The sequence below is a fragment of the Hibiscus syriacus genome, unplaced genomic scaffold (genome assembly GCF_006381635.1).
Source record: "Hibiscus syriacus cultivar Baekdansim isolate YM2019G1 unplaced genomic scaffold, ASM638163v2 tig00111105_pilon, whole genome shotgun sequence".
NCBI lineage: Eukaryota > Viridiplantae > Streptophyta > Magnoliopsida > Malvales > Malvaceae > Hibiscus > Hibiscus syriacus.
The window spans coordinates 5,364,991-5,380,352 of record NW_024062987.1 but is presented as its reverse complement, the minus strand read 5'-3'; the positions used below and the strand labels follow the sequence as shown (position 1 = coordinate 5,380,352).

Sequence of the window (15,362 nt, the reverse complement as noted above, 5' to 3'; positions counted from 1 at the left end):
ATGTAAGATTACCAATAGTAGATTTTTTGGGGTATATTACCGGAAATGTCATTACCTCCCTTTCTTTAGGTATTATTGGATTACCGACGTTTTGGACTAAAATGCCCTTAATTTTTTTTTCAAAAATATTTTTTTTCTGTCATTGAATAATAAAAATTCTACGAATGTTAAATTACAAATTTATCATTAAATTGTTTAAGATTTACAAAAAAAAAATCTATAATTAAAATTTTATATGAAGTTCAGGGGTTAAAATAAAATTTTACAATTTCATTAAACATTTTTATATTTTTTATTTTGTAAAAAAATTATATAAATTTTATGAATTTAATTATATTTTCCAACTTGTTAAAAAATAAATATATAATAAGGATAATTTGATCAAATATACATTCCAATAATTTTTTATTCCTTTAACCAAACACGATAATCTTAGGTGGCGTTTGGTTCGCTGGAATCCCATGGAATTAAAGGGAATTAGAATCCAATTTCATCACTTTCTCATGTTTGGTTCAAGTTTTCAAAAGGATAATTGGAATTCAATTCCATCAATGGATGGAAAGTAAATTCTATCCATAACATGATGGAATTGAAATCCTTTGGAGTTGGGAATGTGAAATTTGACCATACTACCTTCATCAATCTTTTGGTATTATGGTTGGATTTTTTTAAAAAAAATCGGGATTGGGTCTGATTTTTTAAAAAAAACCATGTTTGGGTCTGGTTTTTTAAGTTTGATATTCGGGTCGAGTTTTTTTAAAAAAATTCGAGATCAGGTCGAGTTTTTTAAGTGTGACATTCGGGTCGGGTCGAGTTTAGGGTGAAAAATACCCGACTCGAAAAAAATATAATTTTACCTTATATATTTATGAATAATTAGAATAATACCCCTCTATATATAATTTTTTTCAATTAAGTCATTTTTATTGAATAAAAATATATTTTTTTTTATTTTAGTTCGGGTCGGGTTTATAATTCATATATTCGGATCGGGTCGGCTGAAACTTTATTTTGGTCGAGTCGGGTCTCAGGTGGAGGTTTCCTTGTTCTCGGGTCGGGTCGGTTGGACTAAAAACCCGACCCAACCTGACTCATAGCCATCTCTAATTGGAATGATTTTAACTTATGATGTTTATTAATATGATTTTTATAATTTATTGAAATGAATAATCAATCAATAAAATAAAAAATTAATATTTTTAAATTTTATAATATATTATTACATGTAACTTATAAAACAAACTAAAATTAAATTAAACAAAAAAACAATGGTTATTCTGTCATTTTACATTACTGAAATCAAATTCATCTGACATGTCTGCGAACAAAAAAGAATATGGAATTGGATTCCAATTCAATTTCCAGCCAACTAAACAGGTTTCAGATTCAGATTTCAATTCCTTCATAGATTCTAATTCTCTCAGAAACATTCCAGCGAACCAAACGCCACCTTACATTCCTGCTAAATCAACCAAACACAAAATATAACATTCTCAGTAATCTTATTCCCTCGTAATCTTACATTCCCACTAGTAATCTTACATTTCGTGAACCAAACGCACTCTAAGGATAAGATTCTTACGCATTGAGCAAGAGTGTAAGAATGAAGTCAAATGTCAAGTCAGATATTTCAATTCAGAGTTCAGACAATCAATCCCAAGATTTTGCGATTATTACAGCGACATTGACAATGTGATATTCTTTTTTTTTTTTAAAGTACATTTAAAAGTGTAGAAGTTAGAAACATTTAGAAGCAAAATATCTAAAAACATTGAAAAATCATTTACCTTCACACTCCAGTTTTTATCAACTAAAAGACTAGGAGACTTTAAATCACGGTGCACAATGGTAGGTGTGCGCAGGCAATTCATGCCTCTCGCCTGCAAAATGAAAGCAAATTTGACATTTTATGTGGTTGTCACATTCTTCACAAAAGAATTGCAGAAGCAATTGATTCCATACCACATCAAGAGCCATCTTAATTCTACGTTTCTCATCAAATTGAGAATGAGGACGATGGAGAATCTTAAATAAGCTTCCCCTGGAAAGCCAAAAAAAACATTCGCAATACTTAGAACATCAAAGATCATGTGCAAGGGAACATAAATAAATGTGCATGATGGCAGCTGACAACCTGAAATTGCATCTGCATTACTTTGCAAAATTCAATAAGACGACAATGATAATATGCTGGAACAAGTGCTTACCTTGGAAGAAACTCGGTAATGATAGAGAGGTGCGGAGGACGAGTAACAGCACCCATAAAAAGAAGAACATTTGGATGACGCATTCTACGCATTATTCGCACCTTAAATTAAAGAGAAAAACAAAACTCAGGATCAGTTATTATTTAACTGCCTTGATCTTAGGCATATGGATGTTTATCTGAAGTTTGTACAGAATTATTTAAATGAAAGAAAAAAGAACTAAAATATCAGAAAGAACATTTTACTATCACTTCGATACAGAAATAAATGCTTAAAAGTTGCTTACTTCTCTTTTGAACTCGTCCAAAGCAGCACCTGAAAAATCCTGATCTAGGAACTTTTTCACTGCAACCTCCTGTAATTCAATAACCATTACCACCCACAAAATTAGAAACCATTTTTTTCTTTTTTTGTTTTGAAAGAACTCTGAACAGATTAGTGCAAATATCATTTAAAAAAGGTATATTCATAACTTAGTTTAAACAGGGCTAATAGTTCTCACCATGATGCCTTTGGCAAACAATTAAGTGGATAGCTCAAAACCTAATTCCTTTATGCTAAATAGAGACAGCACAAAGTCACGGACAAGATAAAACTGTGATAGCCTGAAGCATAAAAAGGGTATAAACTAACCGTGCCATTCCAGTCAGCATGGTAGACTTCACCATAGGAACCTACTCACAAGAAAATAAATTTAATAAGAATTAGAAAACTTCCTAAGAAAAGGTAAAAGTTCTTGCAAAGCAAGCATCAGAATACCTCACTAAATTTAAACTCTCGAGGTTTTCATGAATTACGATGAATAACAGGAGCTCTTGAATTTTAAAAAAAAGGAGAAATTTTCAAAATCACAGACAAAAAGTATGGCTAACAGAGTAAAAGAAAACGACCTTTGCCAACTAGAGAAATTTCATATGAAATGAACTTCAATGAGCCATATTCCTTACCTAGTCCAATTCTTTCACCAATATCCAAGTCTTCCCAAGGAATTTCACATTCGCCTACATCTGCATTATCAGTTTGAGAATTTCCGGATCCTTTAGTTTGAGATTATTCCCCATATATCTATCCTCGGTGTAATTTCTATTATTGCGGAAATCAGTGTCCAAATCCTCGCTCCTGTTTTGTAAATCATGCCCGTTACTCCTGTGTTTACCTCCCTTAAATTTAGAGCTTGCATCCTCAGCCATTTGTGAGCTATTGAACTGACTGGCAGAGGATGCCAAAGATGAGCTAGTACTAGCCAGAGAATTCCTGATTTTATTATCTCTGCCTGATACATCTAAATCAACATGTGACTTAAAACCATGAGGATGGACCTTTTTCAGGTTTGGAAGAGCTGGTTGAAGATGACGATGAGTGATTAAAATCATTAGGTTCAAGATTGGTTTTTGGAAAGAGGCCCTGCATATAACCATACTCCTTTTTCTGAGGAACCTCGTTATAAGCAGGTCGATTCTTCGACATCAATGGTACTGGGGGTCGCCCCACAACTACATTATTTCTGTGTCTCTGAAGCTCATCAATTTTGTTCTCGGTAGGTCTGTTCAGCTGGGATGTTTTTCCCCTACCTTTTATCTGGAATGGATTAAGATCAGCAAAAAGATTTTTTGGGTCATCTTGACTACTCTGGCAATATGGCAATACATTGACATTCATCCTCAGGCCATCACCAACAACATTGCCACCACGATATAGACCAAAGATCCAATGGCAGTAGATGGGAGATGGTCCAACTGATTACAGGTCACTCTGTTAGATAATTTGGAAGAACCAACACCAGAATCACCACTTGGACCAGTTAATGAAGACGATGATTCTGCCCTTCCAGAATTCAACCCCCTATTGAAGGGAAGACTACTATTGGTCAGAGTATGTTGACTACTGCCTTCACCGTTTAGTGGCTTCGCTTTAGAGTATTCATCATCAGACAACTGAAGGGTTGGGATACTTCTAATTACCAGATAGTTTGGCTTAAAAGTTGTATCTTTTACACTTAAAACGTCAGCAGGTATAAGTGTACCAGGAGCTGCCGTTAGATCAACCAAAAACTCCCTGAGATATAAAAACAGAATATTAGACCTAAATAAATGAAAAAGATTAAGTAAAGAAAAAAGCACAAGCTATAACCTTTCATCCTCCAACTTTATTATATTTACAGCATCATCCTCAACACCAGTGTAATGGCTTCCTTTTACCAATCTACAAGGTAACCGTATGCTATCTGCAAGGACCTACATTAAAAGAACAAAAAGTGGATGAACGAAAACCTTAGAGATAACCCTATCTACGAACACAGGTATTCAGAAAGATCACTAAAGGAACCAAATCAAATCATCCAATAGGATAATCATCAATCAAAGTCTCGGAAGACAGCCAACTTATTTCCAGAACTTAACATTCAAATATTATAAGTTGAGGCATAGCACTGTTGGTCTGCTGTCCCCTATGGAGAGTCGCAGACCTTTAGAGAAGAGATTCTAATCCCAGCCACCACAAGAATTCAAGGGATTAGCCCTTCAAAAATTGCTCAGAAAAAGCAGTAATATGTCAGCAAAACCATGACTGTTTTAAAAATCAAATTTTGATACCAGGCATAGTTGGTTTAACTATGTTAAAACGAAGTCTGAAGTCGGTGCTAAAAAAGAAACTAACCTTGAAGAGTAAAGCACGATGCCGAGAAAGGCTTATATTTATGGACCCAATAGCCAACACACGTGTGTGAATAGATGTTCTGACCTCTGTGCTTCTTTCCATTCACTTGGCCAAAATTGTATTAGCATCTTTAACAGGTCCACCCATATGTCCTGTTACAAATTCAGCCAGACTTTGAACTAAAACAGCACCATTGGTAGCAGAGCAATCTAATGCAATACAGTGCACAATTTGCAATAGCTCTTCTAGGGCTGGGTCAAATGTTCTATTCACAATTATAACTTCAAAGCCAGAATTCCCAGGATTTGTTTCAAGATCAGCAAGAGATGGCATCTTTCCTTGAATTCCTGAATCGGTGGAGAGACCATATACACCATAAAAACCATCCACCACTCTTTCCTCATAATCAAGTACACTGTATTCCTGGTCCAAATCAAATAACTCGAGAAATTGCAGGATGATAGGAATGGAAGAATCGGTCAGTCCAAATCATTTTTTTTTCGACCAGAATTTTGCTAGGAGAAAAGCTCCACGGTAATTTTTTATATCATTTTTACTCTTTTACTTCGTTCAGCGGCAACTTGCCTTGATCACCACAGTCAACACCACAATTATTACAAGAACAAAAAAAAAGCCCAAATAGAAGCTTATTGACAACAATTTCCCCTAGTTCACCACTTTCAATAATAAACCTACAATCTATTCCAATAAAATAACAAAAATTCATGCTAACTACCATTTTATAGTAAAAGCACAAGAAATTCAACCTTTTTCCCACTAAAATTCAGTTGAACAATTTGCCCTAATCAAACAGTCCAAAAATTAATCATTATAATCAACTAAAACACTAAAAGTTCAAGCTCAATTCACCGAAACTCAATTACATCCACAATCATAATGATAACAAACCAAAAAGTAAAAACACTTACCCAATATTGTCTGGCCAAAGCCTCACCTGACGCGTTACCCTTATAGCTCCCTAGCCCTAAATCCATCAAGGTATGACTCCCTAAGCTCAAAAGCGTCGCTGCTCGGATCTGATCCTTCTCCGGGTCTTCAGAATTCGAAGCACTGATCGCTAGGGCTAACTGTACCTGAAACTCTTCCTCAGATAACATATAATCCGATGCTCGATTAGTTGCTTCCGCCATTGCTGGTGTCGTACTCAGCCCAATGCTCGACGATTCCGGAAGGATCGTCGTAGTCACCGGAGATGGTGACGACGTTGTTGTTGAAGGTTTCTCCAAATTAATCCGGGACATCGTACGTTGATGATCGCTGGCGCATGACGACGACGGTATAGTCCTATTTGTAGAAGTTCGAATAGCCTCGTGGTTGCTTCCGATGTGTAGCTTCTTAAAAATGTGCTTCATTTTTATTTCTTTTTGCTGTTTCTTTTCATCCGATAATCTTCACTTTCTCGCGTTTATTTTCTTGTTTATTTTATTTGTTATTAATGTCATCTGCATTTGTTAGGACTGTGATATATACGGCTTGAATTTGAAAATTATCCACGAAACTGCCATTCATCATCCCTTTCGATTAATGAAATCCGAGTAAAGTAACCAATGGGAAGGCTTGGCTTAGTGCGCGTAGAAATGTGATCCACGTCACTGGTGTGCTCTTAAACTTTAGGAATAAAGCAACTCATATAAGTAGTATAGACACAAGATTTTATCCGGGTAAAAAAATTATTATTATTAATCATATTAAATATATTTTGCAGGCTCAGTACAAATTAATCTGAGGCCCAACTGAAGCCAACCAGTAGCCCAAATAATTGGATCCAAGTGACCCAATATCTCAAATTTGATCCGACCCGGAGGTGACCCGAACCGACCTAATACAAAACTCGGATCCAAACTGGCCCATTATAGATTAAGGTTTTAAAACCCTAAATGACAGCCAACCGTCACCATCAACGACTACCTAGATTCCAACCAATATGTAAGCCACCGACGAACCGCTGTCGAGCCACCGAACGTTCCAGTCATCATCCACCTGCAAAGATCAACCATATCATTAAATTTAACCTAACCTACTCAAACCACCACCACTAAAACCCACTAATTTCACCTACTTTACCACAAATCACCACTATATCTAAATATTCGGCAACCATAAATAAACACAAGGAAATCATTCGAAAAGGGGGAGGAAAAACATAGGAGAGGGTATTCGGGAAAGGGATTTCGAGGAGCTAAAAAAACCGAGAACCATAAAATCACGAGGGAGAAAGAGAAACTTACATGAGTCGAACGCCGTTGAAATCACTAGCGATGATTGAGCCATTTTCAGGCCAAGCGTAACCCAGATCCGTGATCTGGGCCACGAGACGCTTCTGGTGATACCATCTTTTATCCCCTCCAACGTCGGCGTACAGCGACGGCCGACACGGTGGAGCTCCACCGGCGTTGAGCTTCGATTGAAGCTCTGGAGAGAGTTTTCTCCCCTTCTCTCTCTCTCTCTCTCTTTTTCTCATGTAAAAAAACAAATGAAAAATGGCTTGGAAATAAACACGGTTGGGGCTTATATGGTTTGTGCAAAACAACGTCGTTTTATGAGGGACTTGGGGAGTATTTTCGTGAATAGAATATTGTTATGGATTGAAGAGAAATAGAGAAGATTACGAGAATAGAGATGATAGAAGAAGAGAGAATTTAGAGAAAAGGAAAGTTCATCATTCATTTCATGAGGAAGAAAATGCCTCAAGTCGGGTATTATTTAGCTACAATGGTTGTACGGTAATTCTAAGGATGCCAGGTGGCTGTCCTTTGTAACAGATTCTAACAACTCTACTTATCCCTTCCTTTCTTCTGCAGGTGACTCGGCCTGCTCCAACTCTTCCTGGATCCACTCAGCCTGCTCCAACTCATCTGGTAAGTTAATCATATGCCCTTCACATGCTTCAATTCCCAATTTACATTTTTCAATCCCTAACCCTTGCGCATCCATTCCCAATTTCTCCCTTCGCTCATCCATTCTAGAATCCTCCTCGCCGTCCTTCTTCTTCTCCGACCATAACAATACCCGCCCCATGAGATGATCCTTGTCCCCAAGGATCGAACCCAGAAAACTGTCCTTTTAAAGCCACATAGTCATGGTTCTTGGATTGGTCAGAATGGAGAGATAGAAACCCAATAGCTAGGCATGGTTCTTGGATTGGCAGCTCTTTCCTAACTGGATCAGTTCGAGGCAGGTGGCAGCTGCACATGGTTAGAACATCCAATGCAGCATCAAGTTCCCCATCTATGCATGTACTTGAGGGCAAGTCCAGCAGCCAGCTGTTTGTCCTTCAACCTTAGGCAATACTGCCAACTAATTCGCCAGATGCCATGCCCCTCGTAACCCTGAGGTTGTCTAGAGTTTGAATGAATTCCTTCTCCGCGTTCAATTAGTAGTTGAAGCAACTTGTCCGAGGCTCCATTACTTAGAAAACGATCAGAGAGTGCAAGAGCATCAATTAGTTTTCCTTCATCAATCAACCATTCCACAGCTGGCTCATATGGATCTTTATTCTCTAAGCCAAAAGAAAGAAAAATTGTACTATCAATTTCATCTCTTTCAGGTTTGATACCACCATTAGCATTTTGCATAGTTGTTACAGCAAATTCTGAAACCCTATGAAAATTAGTCCGCATCTGTATTCCTTGGTCGAAGACCAAACAAATTAAAAGACCTTTAGTTCTATCCTGCAGTGCTACAAGAATTATGTAGACTCCAGGCTCATACTGTTCAATCCAGTCAGCCTCAACTTGACCGCAATTAGCTACTGATGCAGAATTTCTGCATTTCATACTATTTTCGCTCTCTCTGAAATATCCAGATTCTCTTTCATCAATAACCTCTGGCAAATTACTGTTCTCTTCCGGCAAACCTGTGGTACCCTTCAGCAGCCTATTATCTGAATGGTCATTGATTGCGGCAGAATCAAGTGCAGTGGGGAAGGCAATAAAAGAGCCACCAATTGAATCATATCTCAAATGTCCCAATCCCTTTGAATATGGACAGTGAACACCATTTTTCTCCAAGCCATTTGGAAGGAATGTTGGTTTAATGCTCTCAGATTCATAAACTCCAGGTGGCAACCTCTCAGCCATATCCTTGAGCTGGGCTGTTAGCGATTGTATAACTTCCTTGTTATCTTCAGATGTAGCAGACTCCTCTGCAGCCAATGACATAGCTTCCTGAGCTTTCATCGTTGATTTTTGAAGCTCACATCTCATCCTCAGGGTCGCAACCTGTCCACACAACTTGAGCACTTCTTGGTTCAAAAGGTCATTTGTCTTTTTGAATTTATCCATGAAATTTGTGGGGAAACAAAATTCAGATTTTATTGGAACTGGGGTAGCAGATCGTGGAGGGCTAAGTTTCCTTAATGAAGGTGAAACAGATCTGGAACTCATTCCAGATGGAATAAGAATTGGTTTAGGAACTGTCCATTGCAAATCTACAGCAGTAGACAAAGCAATATCTTTCAATTGTAATAAAGAAGGTGCTTGAGTTGAGCGAACCAAGGAGAATGTTTCAGCCTTATCCAACCTGTCCTTGCTCTCAGCTGAAAGGCGTGGTACAAAATTCATCCTATTATTACCAGCTTCAAAAACCTTGTTCCTTTTAGTAAAATAGGAATAACAGACACGAAAAGGTTTCCCATGATTAAGGGCCAAAGCTGCTCTTAGTGCCTTCCTTGAACTGCAGGAATGACAGTGCACAAGTCCATAGTTGTAGCAATTATGTTTTTTTCTGTCGACCCCCAAAGCTTGTCTACAAGCCGAGCATTGAGATTCCTCGGTACCAGATACCCATTTATGGAGACATATAGCAGCACTATAGTTTGAACCACAAGCTATATACTTGACATGTCTATCCTTCAATCCCTCAACCATAGTAAGAGTTTTTCGATCTTCAACCTCTCCATGGCCCAACCTACCGTTAGCTCTTTTTCCCTAAGTATAGACTTCATTCCTGGAAGTTAGAGCTGCGATGAGATATGCACCACAGGCAATTTCTTCAACACATTCCCCTGAAAGTTTGTCTTCTACTAAACATGGTATCTTTCCATCAGCAAAGGGATTCCCAAATTGACCATACACAATACTTCTCCTTGTAAAAATATTCATTGATGTTGTCAAACCAACTGTTAAGCCATGCCCACAAGCAACTTTGTGAAAATTGTAATCATTTTGTGCTAGAACACACGTGGGCTTAAGCCGAGTTTCTTTGTCTCCATGTCCAATTCGATTTTTGTCCTTAGCTCTCCATCCTGTGTCATAATAAGTGGCAGTGTTCTTTCCCAATTTTTCCAGAATCTTCATTCCATCAGTCTCAAGGAGGTTAAGAGTACTTACTTGAGCATTCTCTAAAATGGTTTGCTCTTGTTCCTCGATGTCCACTAGATTATCATCATGGTGGTTCCAATCAACACAATGAAGATTAGCATCATATGCCTTTTCAACCTTGACAGCAGGGCTAGTGCCAACTCGTGCATCCCATAATATGAGGCAGGAATCATCACCTACACTACAAAACTCTTGTGCACTGGATGGAGAGAACGCAACATCTTCAACTGTATCCTCATGCCCACAGAAGATATCACGAGGACCTACAGAAGGCCCCTCGACTGCTTTATCATTACCTTCCCCAAACTTATTCTGTTTGATGATCGATCCACCAGATATGTGGTCCTTGATGTTCCACCAAACCACTGATTTGTCCTTCCCTCCAGAGATCACATAGGATTCAGTAGGACACATTTCAAGAGTAATTTCAGCATTATCTTGATGTCCGGTCAAAATCAAATCCGGGCGAGAATGTGCAGCTCCAAGGACAGCATGACGGTTGGGTTGAGCTTCAACATCCCAAATAAGAACATCTGGACTATCAGTGTGTGTAGCAACAATCTCCGATTTCTGTGGAAGTTCTCTGATTCTGTTAACCTCTCCAGGATGTATGAAGGTCTTGTACTTCTTCACGAAAGGCGGGCGTGCTTCTTCATTAGACTGAGAGATGTGCTCAGCAATATCTTCAGGTAATTGTTCTGATGTAAATTGCCCGAAATAATCAACATAAGCAGTGATTTGAATCTTTGATGTTGGCAATTTATCAAACACCTGAGAATCATCATTTTTTTCCTCACTCTTTTTACCAGTCAGCAACTGTAAAATGTGCTCCACATTTCTCTGTTGCGATGCCATTTTGGATTCCAACATACTCAACCGACTGTCCTGCTTCTGCCACCATTTAGGAGGTTTTGTGTCATCCGCTGCTTGTGTTACCAGAGTTGTAAGTTCTGCAATCTGCTGCTGGATTGAAGAAAGATTAAGAGTTTCGACCATGGTTTGATTCTTTACTTCAAGCTGCCAGGAAATGATGGCTCTGAATACCAATTGTTATGGATTGAAGAGAAATAGAGAAGATTACGAGAATAGAGATGATAGAAGAAGAGAGAATTTAGAGAAAAGGAAAGTTCATCATTCATTTCATGAGGAAGAAAATGCCTCAAGTCGGGTATTATTTAGCTACAATGGTTGTACGGTAATTCTAAGGATGCCAGGTGGCTGTCCTTTGTAACAGATTCTAACAACTCTACTTATCCCTTCCTTTCTTCTGCAGGTGACTCGGCCTGCTCCAACTCTTAGCCTGCTCCAACTCATCTGGTAAGTTAATCATATGCCCTTCACATGCTTCAATTCCCAATTTACATTTTTCATTCCCTAACCCTTGCGCATCCATTCCCAATTTCTCCCTTCGCTCATCCATTCTAGAATCCTCCTCGCCGTCCTTCTTCTTCTCCGACCATAACAAATATCTACAAATAAGGTCCTCCTTACCTTGTAAACTTTTTATTTAGATCATCAATGCAACTTTTATTTTTTTTAATTTAATCTTCTGTTTTATTTAAGTTATAATTTCATCCTGAATTGTTTTTTAAAATATTTTTTTTGATCTTATTCGAATTTGGTCATGTAATTTCTGTTTATTTCATTTTAGTCGTAAGTGTTAATTATGGGATATTTTTATTTTAGTATCTGTACTATTTAATATTTGTGATTTTGGTTCTAGTTTATTTAAAATTACTGTTCAATCCTTTAAATTTTTATTTTAACTATTTTAGTACTTGAATTTTCTATTTTTGTTATTTTGGTCCTTTAAATCTCTATTTTTACTATTTTAATCCTCTAAATTTTGGATTTTATCCATTTTGGTTCTTATAAGTTTCTATAATTACTGTTTTAGGACTTTAAGTTTTTGTTTGTGCCATTTTAGTACTTTAACTTTCTATTTTTGTTATTTTGATCCTTAAAGTTTTTGTTTTTCACCATTTTGGTCTTTATAAATTTAATACTTATTTTGCTCATTTGTATTTAGGTTTGTAATATTTATTTGTTTTCATTTTAGTCCTTTGAATTTCCTCCTTTAAGTTATTAATTTTAAGCAAATTAAATTAACTTTAATAAAGGGATCACAATCTAATTATCTATGTGAATTCATAATTTCCATCATTTACGACGATATGTAAGCGACACAGTACCAATTTTGGGCGTTGTGGGGGTGCTAATCATTTCCCACACGTAACCAAATCCATTCAATTGAATCTTTGGTAAATGTATACCAACTTTTTATCTTAAAAATGATTTTTTTCTTAAAATTGTTTTTACAATACATTTTTAGGTATTCAACCTACCTAATCCAAAGGTTGATGACGACTCTATCCAATTTAATTCAAAATCACCGAATTTTTTAAATTAAAAGTCATAATTGTTTTTAAAAACAATAAACAATTGTTCCACCCTAAAAATGGTTATGACACTAATATATGGGGTTAGGTTTGTAGTTTTGACTTTTGAGGCAATTAGTTCATTAGATGCTTTAAACGAGTTTAATTATTCAAATTTATTTTACTTAATTGCTCGTGGCATGTTTAGCTTTCATCTAGAATTAATATCTAAATTGAGTGTGTGTACTATCATGTCATAATCTAAAAGAACTTGAATTCACCTTTGGAACTGTAGCTTTATTCCTTGAATTCATCTTTGGAAGTTACAATTCTATGTTCCTCAAGCTTGGAATAGGGGTAACAGAAAATATTACAAGACTCGGAAAAAGCGAGTGGCATACAATTGTATTCAATTTTCTCATATGTTTTGGAAGAGTCGAGCTGTTTTTATAGACGCGAATACGTTAAGAAAAATTGAAGAAGCGAAATAATGTGAATCTAATTCCTCCCACCCTTGTTTCTTCTAGATGAGACTACTAGCCAACCATCTTCTGCTTCAGCTGCCTGGCTTGGTTTTGGCTCATCTATTGACAAACCAGCTGGATTCAAACTTGTCCGCGAGTCTGGTACATCTGCCGTCATAGTAGTTGCATTGTCCGCATCCATGCAGTCATCTTCATCGTCATCGTCATCGTCATCGTCATCCTCGTCGGTAAGCTATGATAAAATACAGATCCATAAGTTAAAAAAAAAAAAATACAAAGCATACTATTTCAACCACCCTCAAATTATACGCCTACAATAATACATAAGTGATTAGCAAGGAATCCACCATCCTAATGGTAATCCAAATGGAATTACCATTATGTGAGATGCCAATTCTATTCAAATTCAAAGAACATTAATTTGCCGCGAAGAGGTTCGGCAGTATATAGTGTAAACCTTACAGTTTCAGATCATACAATAATTGGTATCCCACACCATCGACTCTTGAGAGTTTGGAAAGAATCCAGGAATTCTATTCCATATGACTAATGGAATGAGACTTTCCTAATATGATAATACAGCTATTCGAAGCATAAAAAACAAAATCAAAATCCTATAGAGACAGTAGAATATAGTATGTTACCTTCAACATACCAACACAGCTATACTGATCATTGAATCAAAGCCTAGGAAAGAAGCAATAATAAACAGAAGAAAAAATAAATAGAGACATTATCATGTAGTATATTTTCTTCTACAAAAGACATAAGCAAAAGGGTTTGAATAACTAGAAATTACCGGTTTGACATGAGCGACTGGTGGAGGATTTGTAGTCCTCAGTTTCTCAACAGATTGATAATTACCTTCCAAACATTCTTCGTGCATAATCACTAACTTCTCTGCTACCTGTAACAAGTCGTGGAAATAGAATACTTATTGTGAAGCAATAAAAAGCACAAACCCAATCCTTATAAAAGAATTCTAAAACCATTTGCCGTGTTTCATGATCTTGGGATCCAGGTGTTGGACACAAGTAATTATCATGTATTAAGTATCCAAGATGCATTGAGCATGGTTATTTAGGTTAAATAACAATTAAAAATTGCACGACTAACAAAAGCAAGCACATATTAAAGTTACTTGGAATCTACCAGTGTAGTACATGGACAGAGCTAGGATCAAATATGGGGAGGGGGCAAATAGCCTAAATCCAAAACAATAGGGACTCATTAAGTTTTTGATCTCAAAAATTGGAGGGGACAAAAGCCTAATTTAACTTAAGTTTAAACAGATAGGTACCTAAAATGTCATTAAACCAGAAATTTTGGGAGGGGCAAGTGTCCCTTACACTCTCTACATACCTCTGTCTCTGTACTCTGTAGGAGTACATCCACATGGGTACAATCAAATTTCTTCTTCTTTGTTTTAAAGTTTTTTTTCCATATATTTGGAGGATCATTCTCGTAACTAAATTCAGGTATGAGACAAACAAGAGTGCCAAATGCCGGGTAGTTCAACAACAAAAAACAAAGACTCAGAGCAAGAAATGTACAGTTAAATGATAAAGCACCAAAAAGAATACTTCAAAGTGATGTAACTCAACTGTAACTTGTTATAATTCAGCTAGTAGGATTAGCTCCAAAAGAATAAAAGGAGAATCCTTACTTACATTTAATAAAAATATATAGTTCACAATGAGCTATAGGAAGTTAGGAACAGAATCGCGTGAAGAACAAACTACAAAGTTCGATTAAAACAATGATTAAGGCACAATTTTGATGGTTTTTACAATATTTATTAGAATTAAACTAAAAATACTGAAATGACGTAAAAATCCTGAATTAGAACAAAAGAATAAAATCAGGATTGAAAATACCTCCTCAATGCTACCATCTTCAACTAAAGTATTAAGGCTAACCAAACCTTCCTCTAAAACATTCTCCAAAATGTCTATGTAAAGCGCCTCCACTGAGATTAAAAGTACAGGAAAATTTTAAAAATGCCTCCGAAATAAAATCAAATTTAATTATTGAAATTCAGAAAATGTGAAAGAATAGGAAAAATAATCAATTTTAAGATGTAATTTTTTTTTAAATACCTTTGGTTTCAGTGAAGAAAGATAACACGTCGGAGCAGATACATGTTGGCTTTGACGCGAGAGTCTCGGCCGCCCCACTAGTTTTCGACAGCGGCTGTGAGAGCCGACCAACAAGAGAGGATTAAACCTATTCCCTCTTGGAATATGGGAGCCGATCTTACTCGTTTCCATTGGTTTTTATTTTCTTGTCTTCGGG

The 15,362-nt window shown here is 36.6% G+C and overlaps 1 protein-coding gene and 1 pseudogene across 1 annotated transcript; both read right to left on the bottom strand.

Moving 5' to 3' along the window:
* Window positions 1-1,596: 1,596 nt before the first annotated feature.
* On the bottom strand, window positions 1,597-6,280 carry LOC120153651 (annotated as a pseudogene).
* Window positions 6,281-13,045: 6,765 nt separating this feature from the next.
* Window positions 13,046-15,352, bottom strand: LOC120153782. Its single transcript, XM_039165663.1, has 3 exons — window positions 15,167-15,352; window positions 13,867-13,974; window positions 13,046-13,299 (listed from the first exon to the last, which is right to left on the bottom strand). Exons 1-3 carry the CDS (start codon window positions 15,335-15,337, stop codon window positions 13,081-13,083), a joined length of 498 nt encoding a protein of 165 aa, XP_039021594.1. The 5' UTR covers window positions 15,338-15,352; the 3' UTR covers window positions 13,046-13,080.
* Window positions 15,353-15,362: the final 10 nt, after the last annotated feature.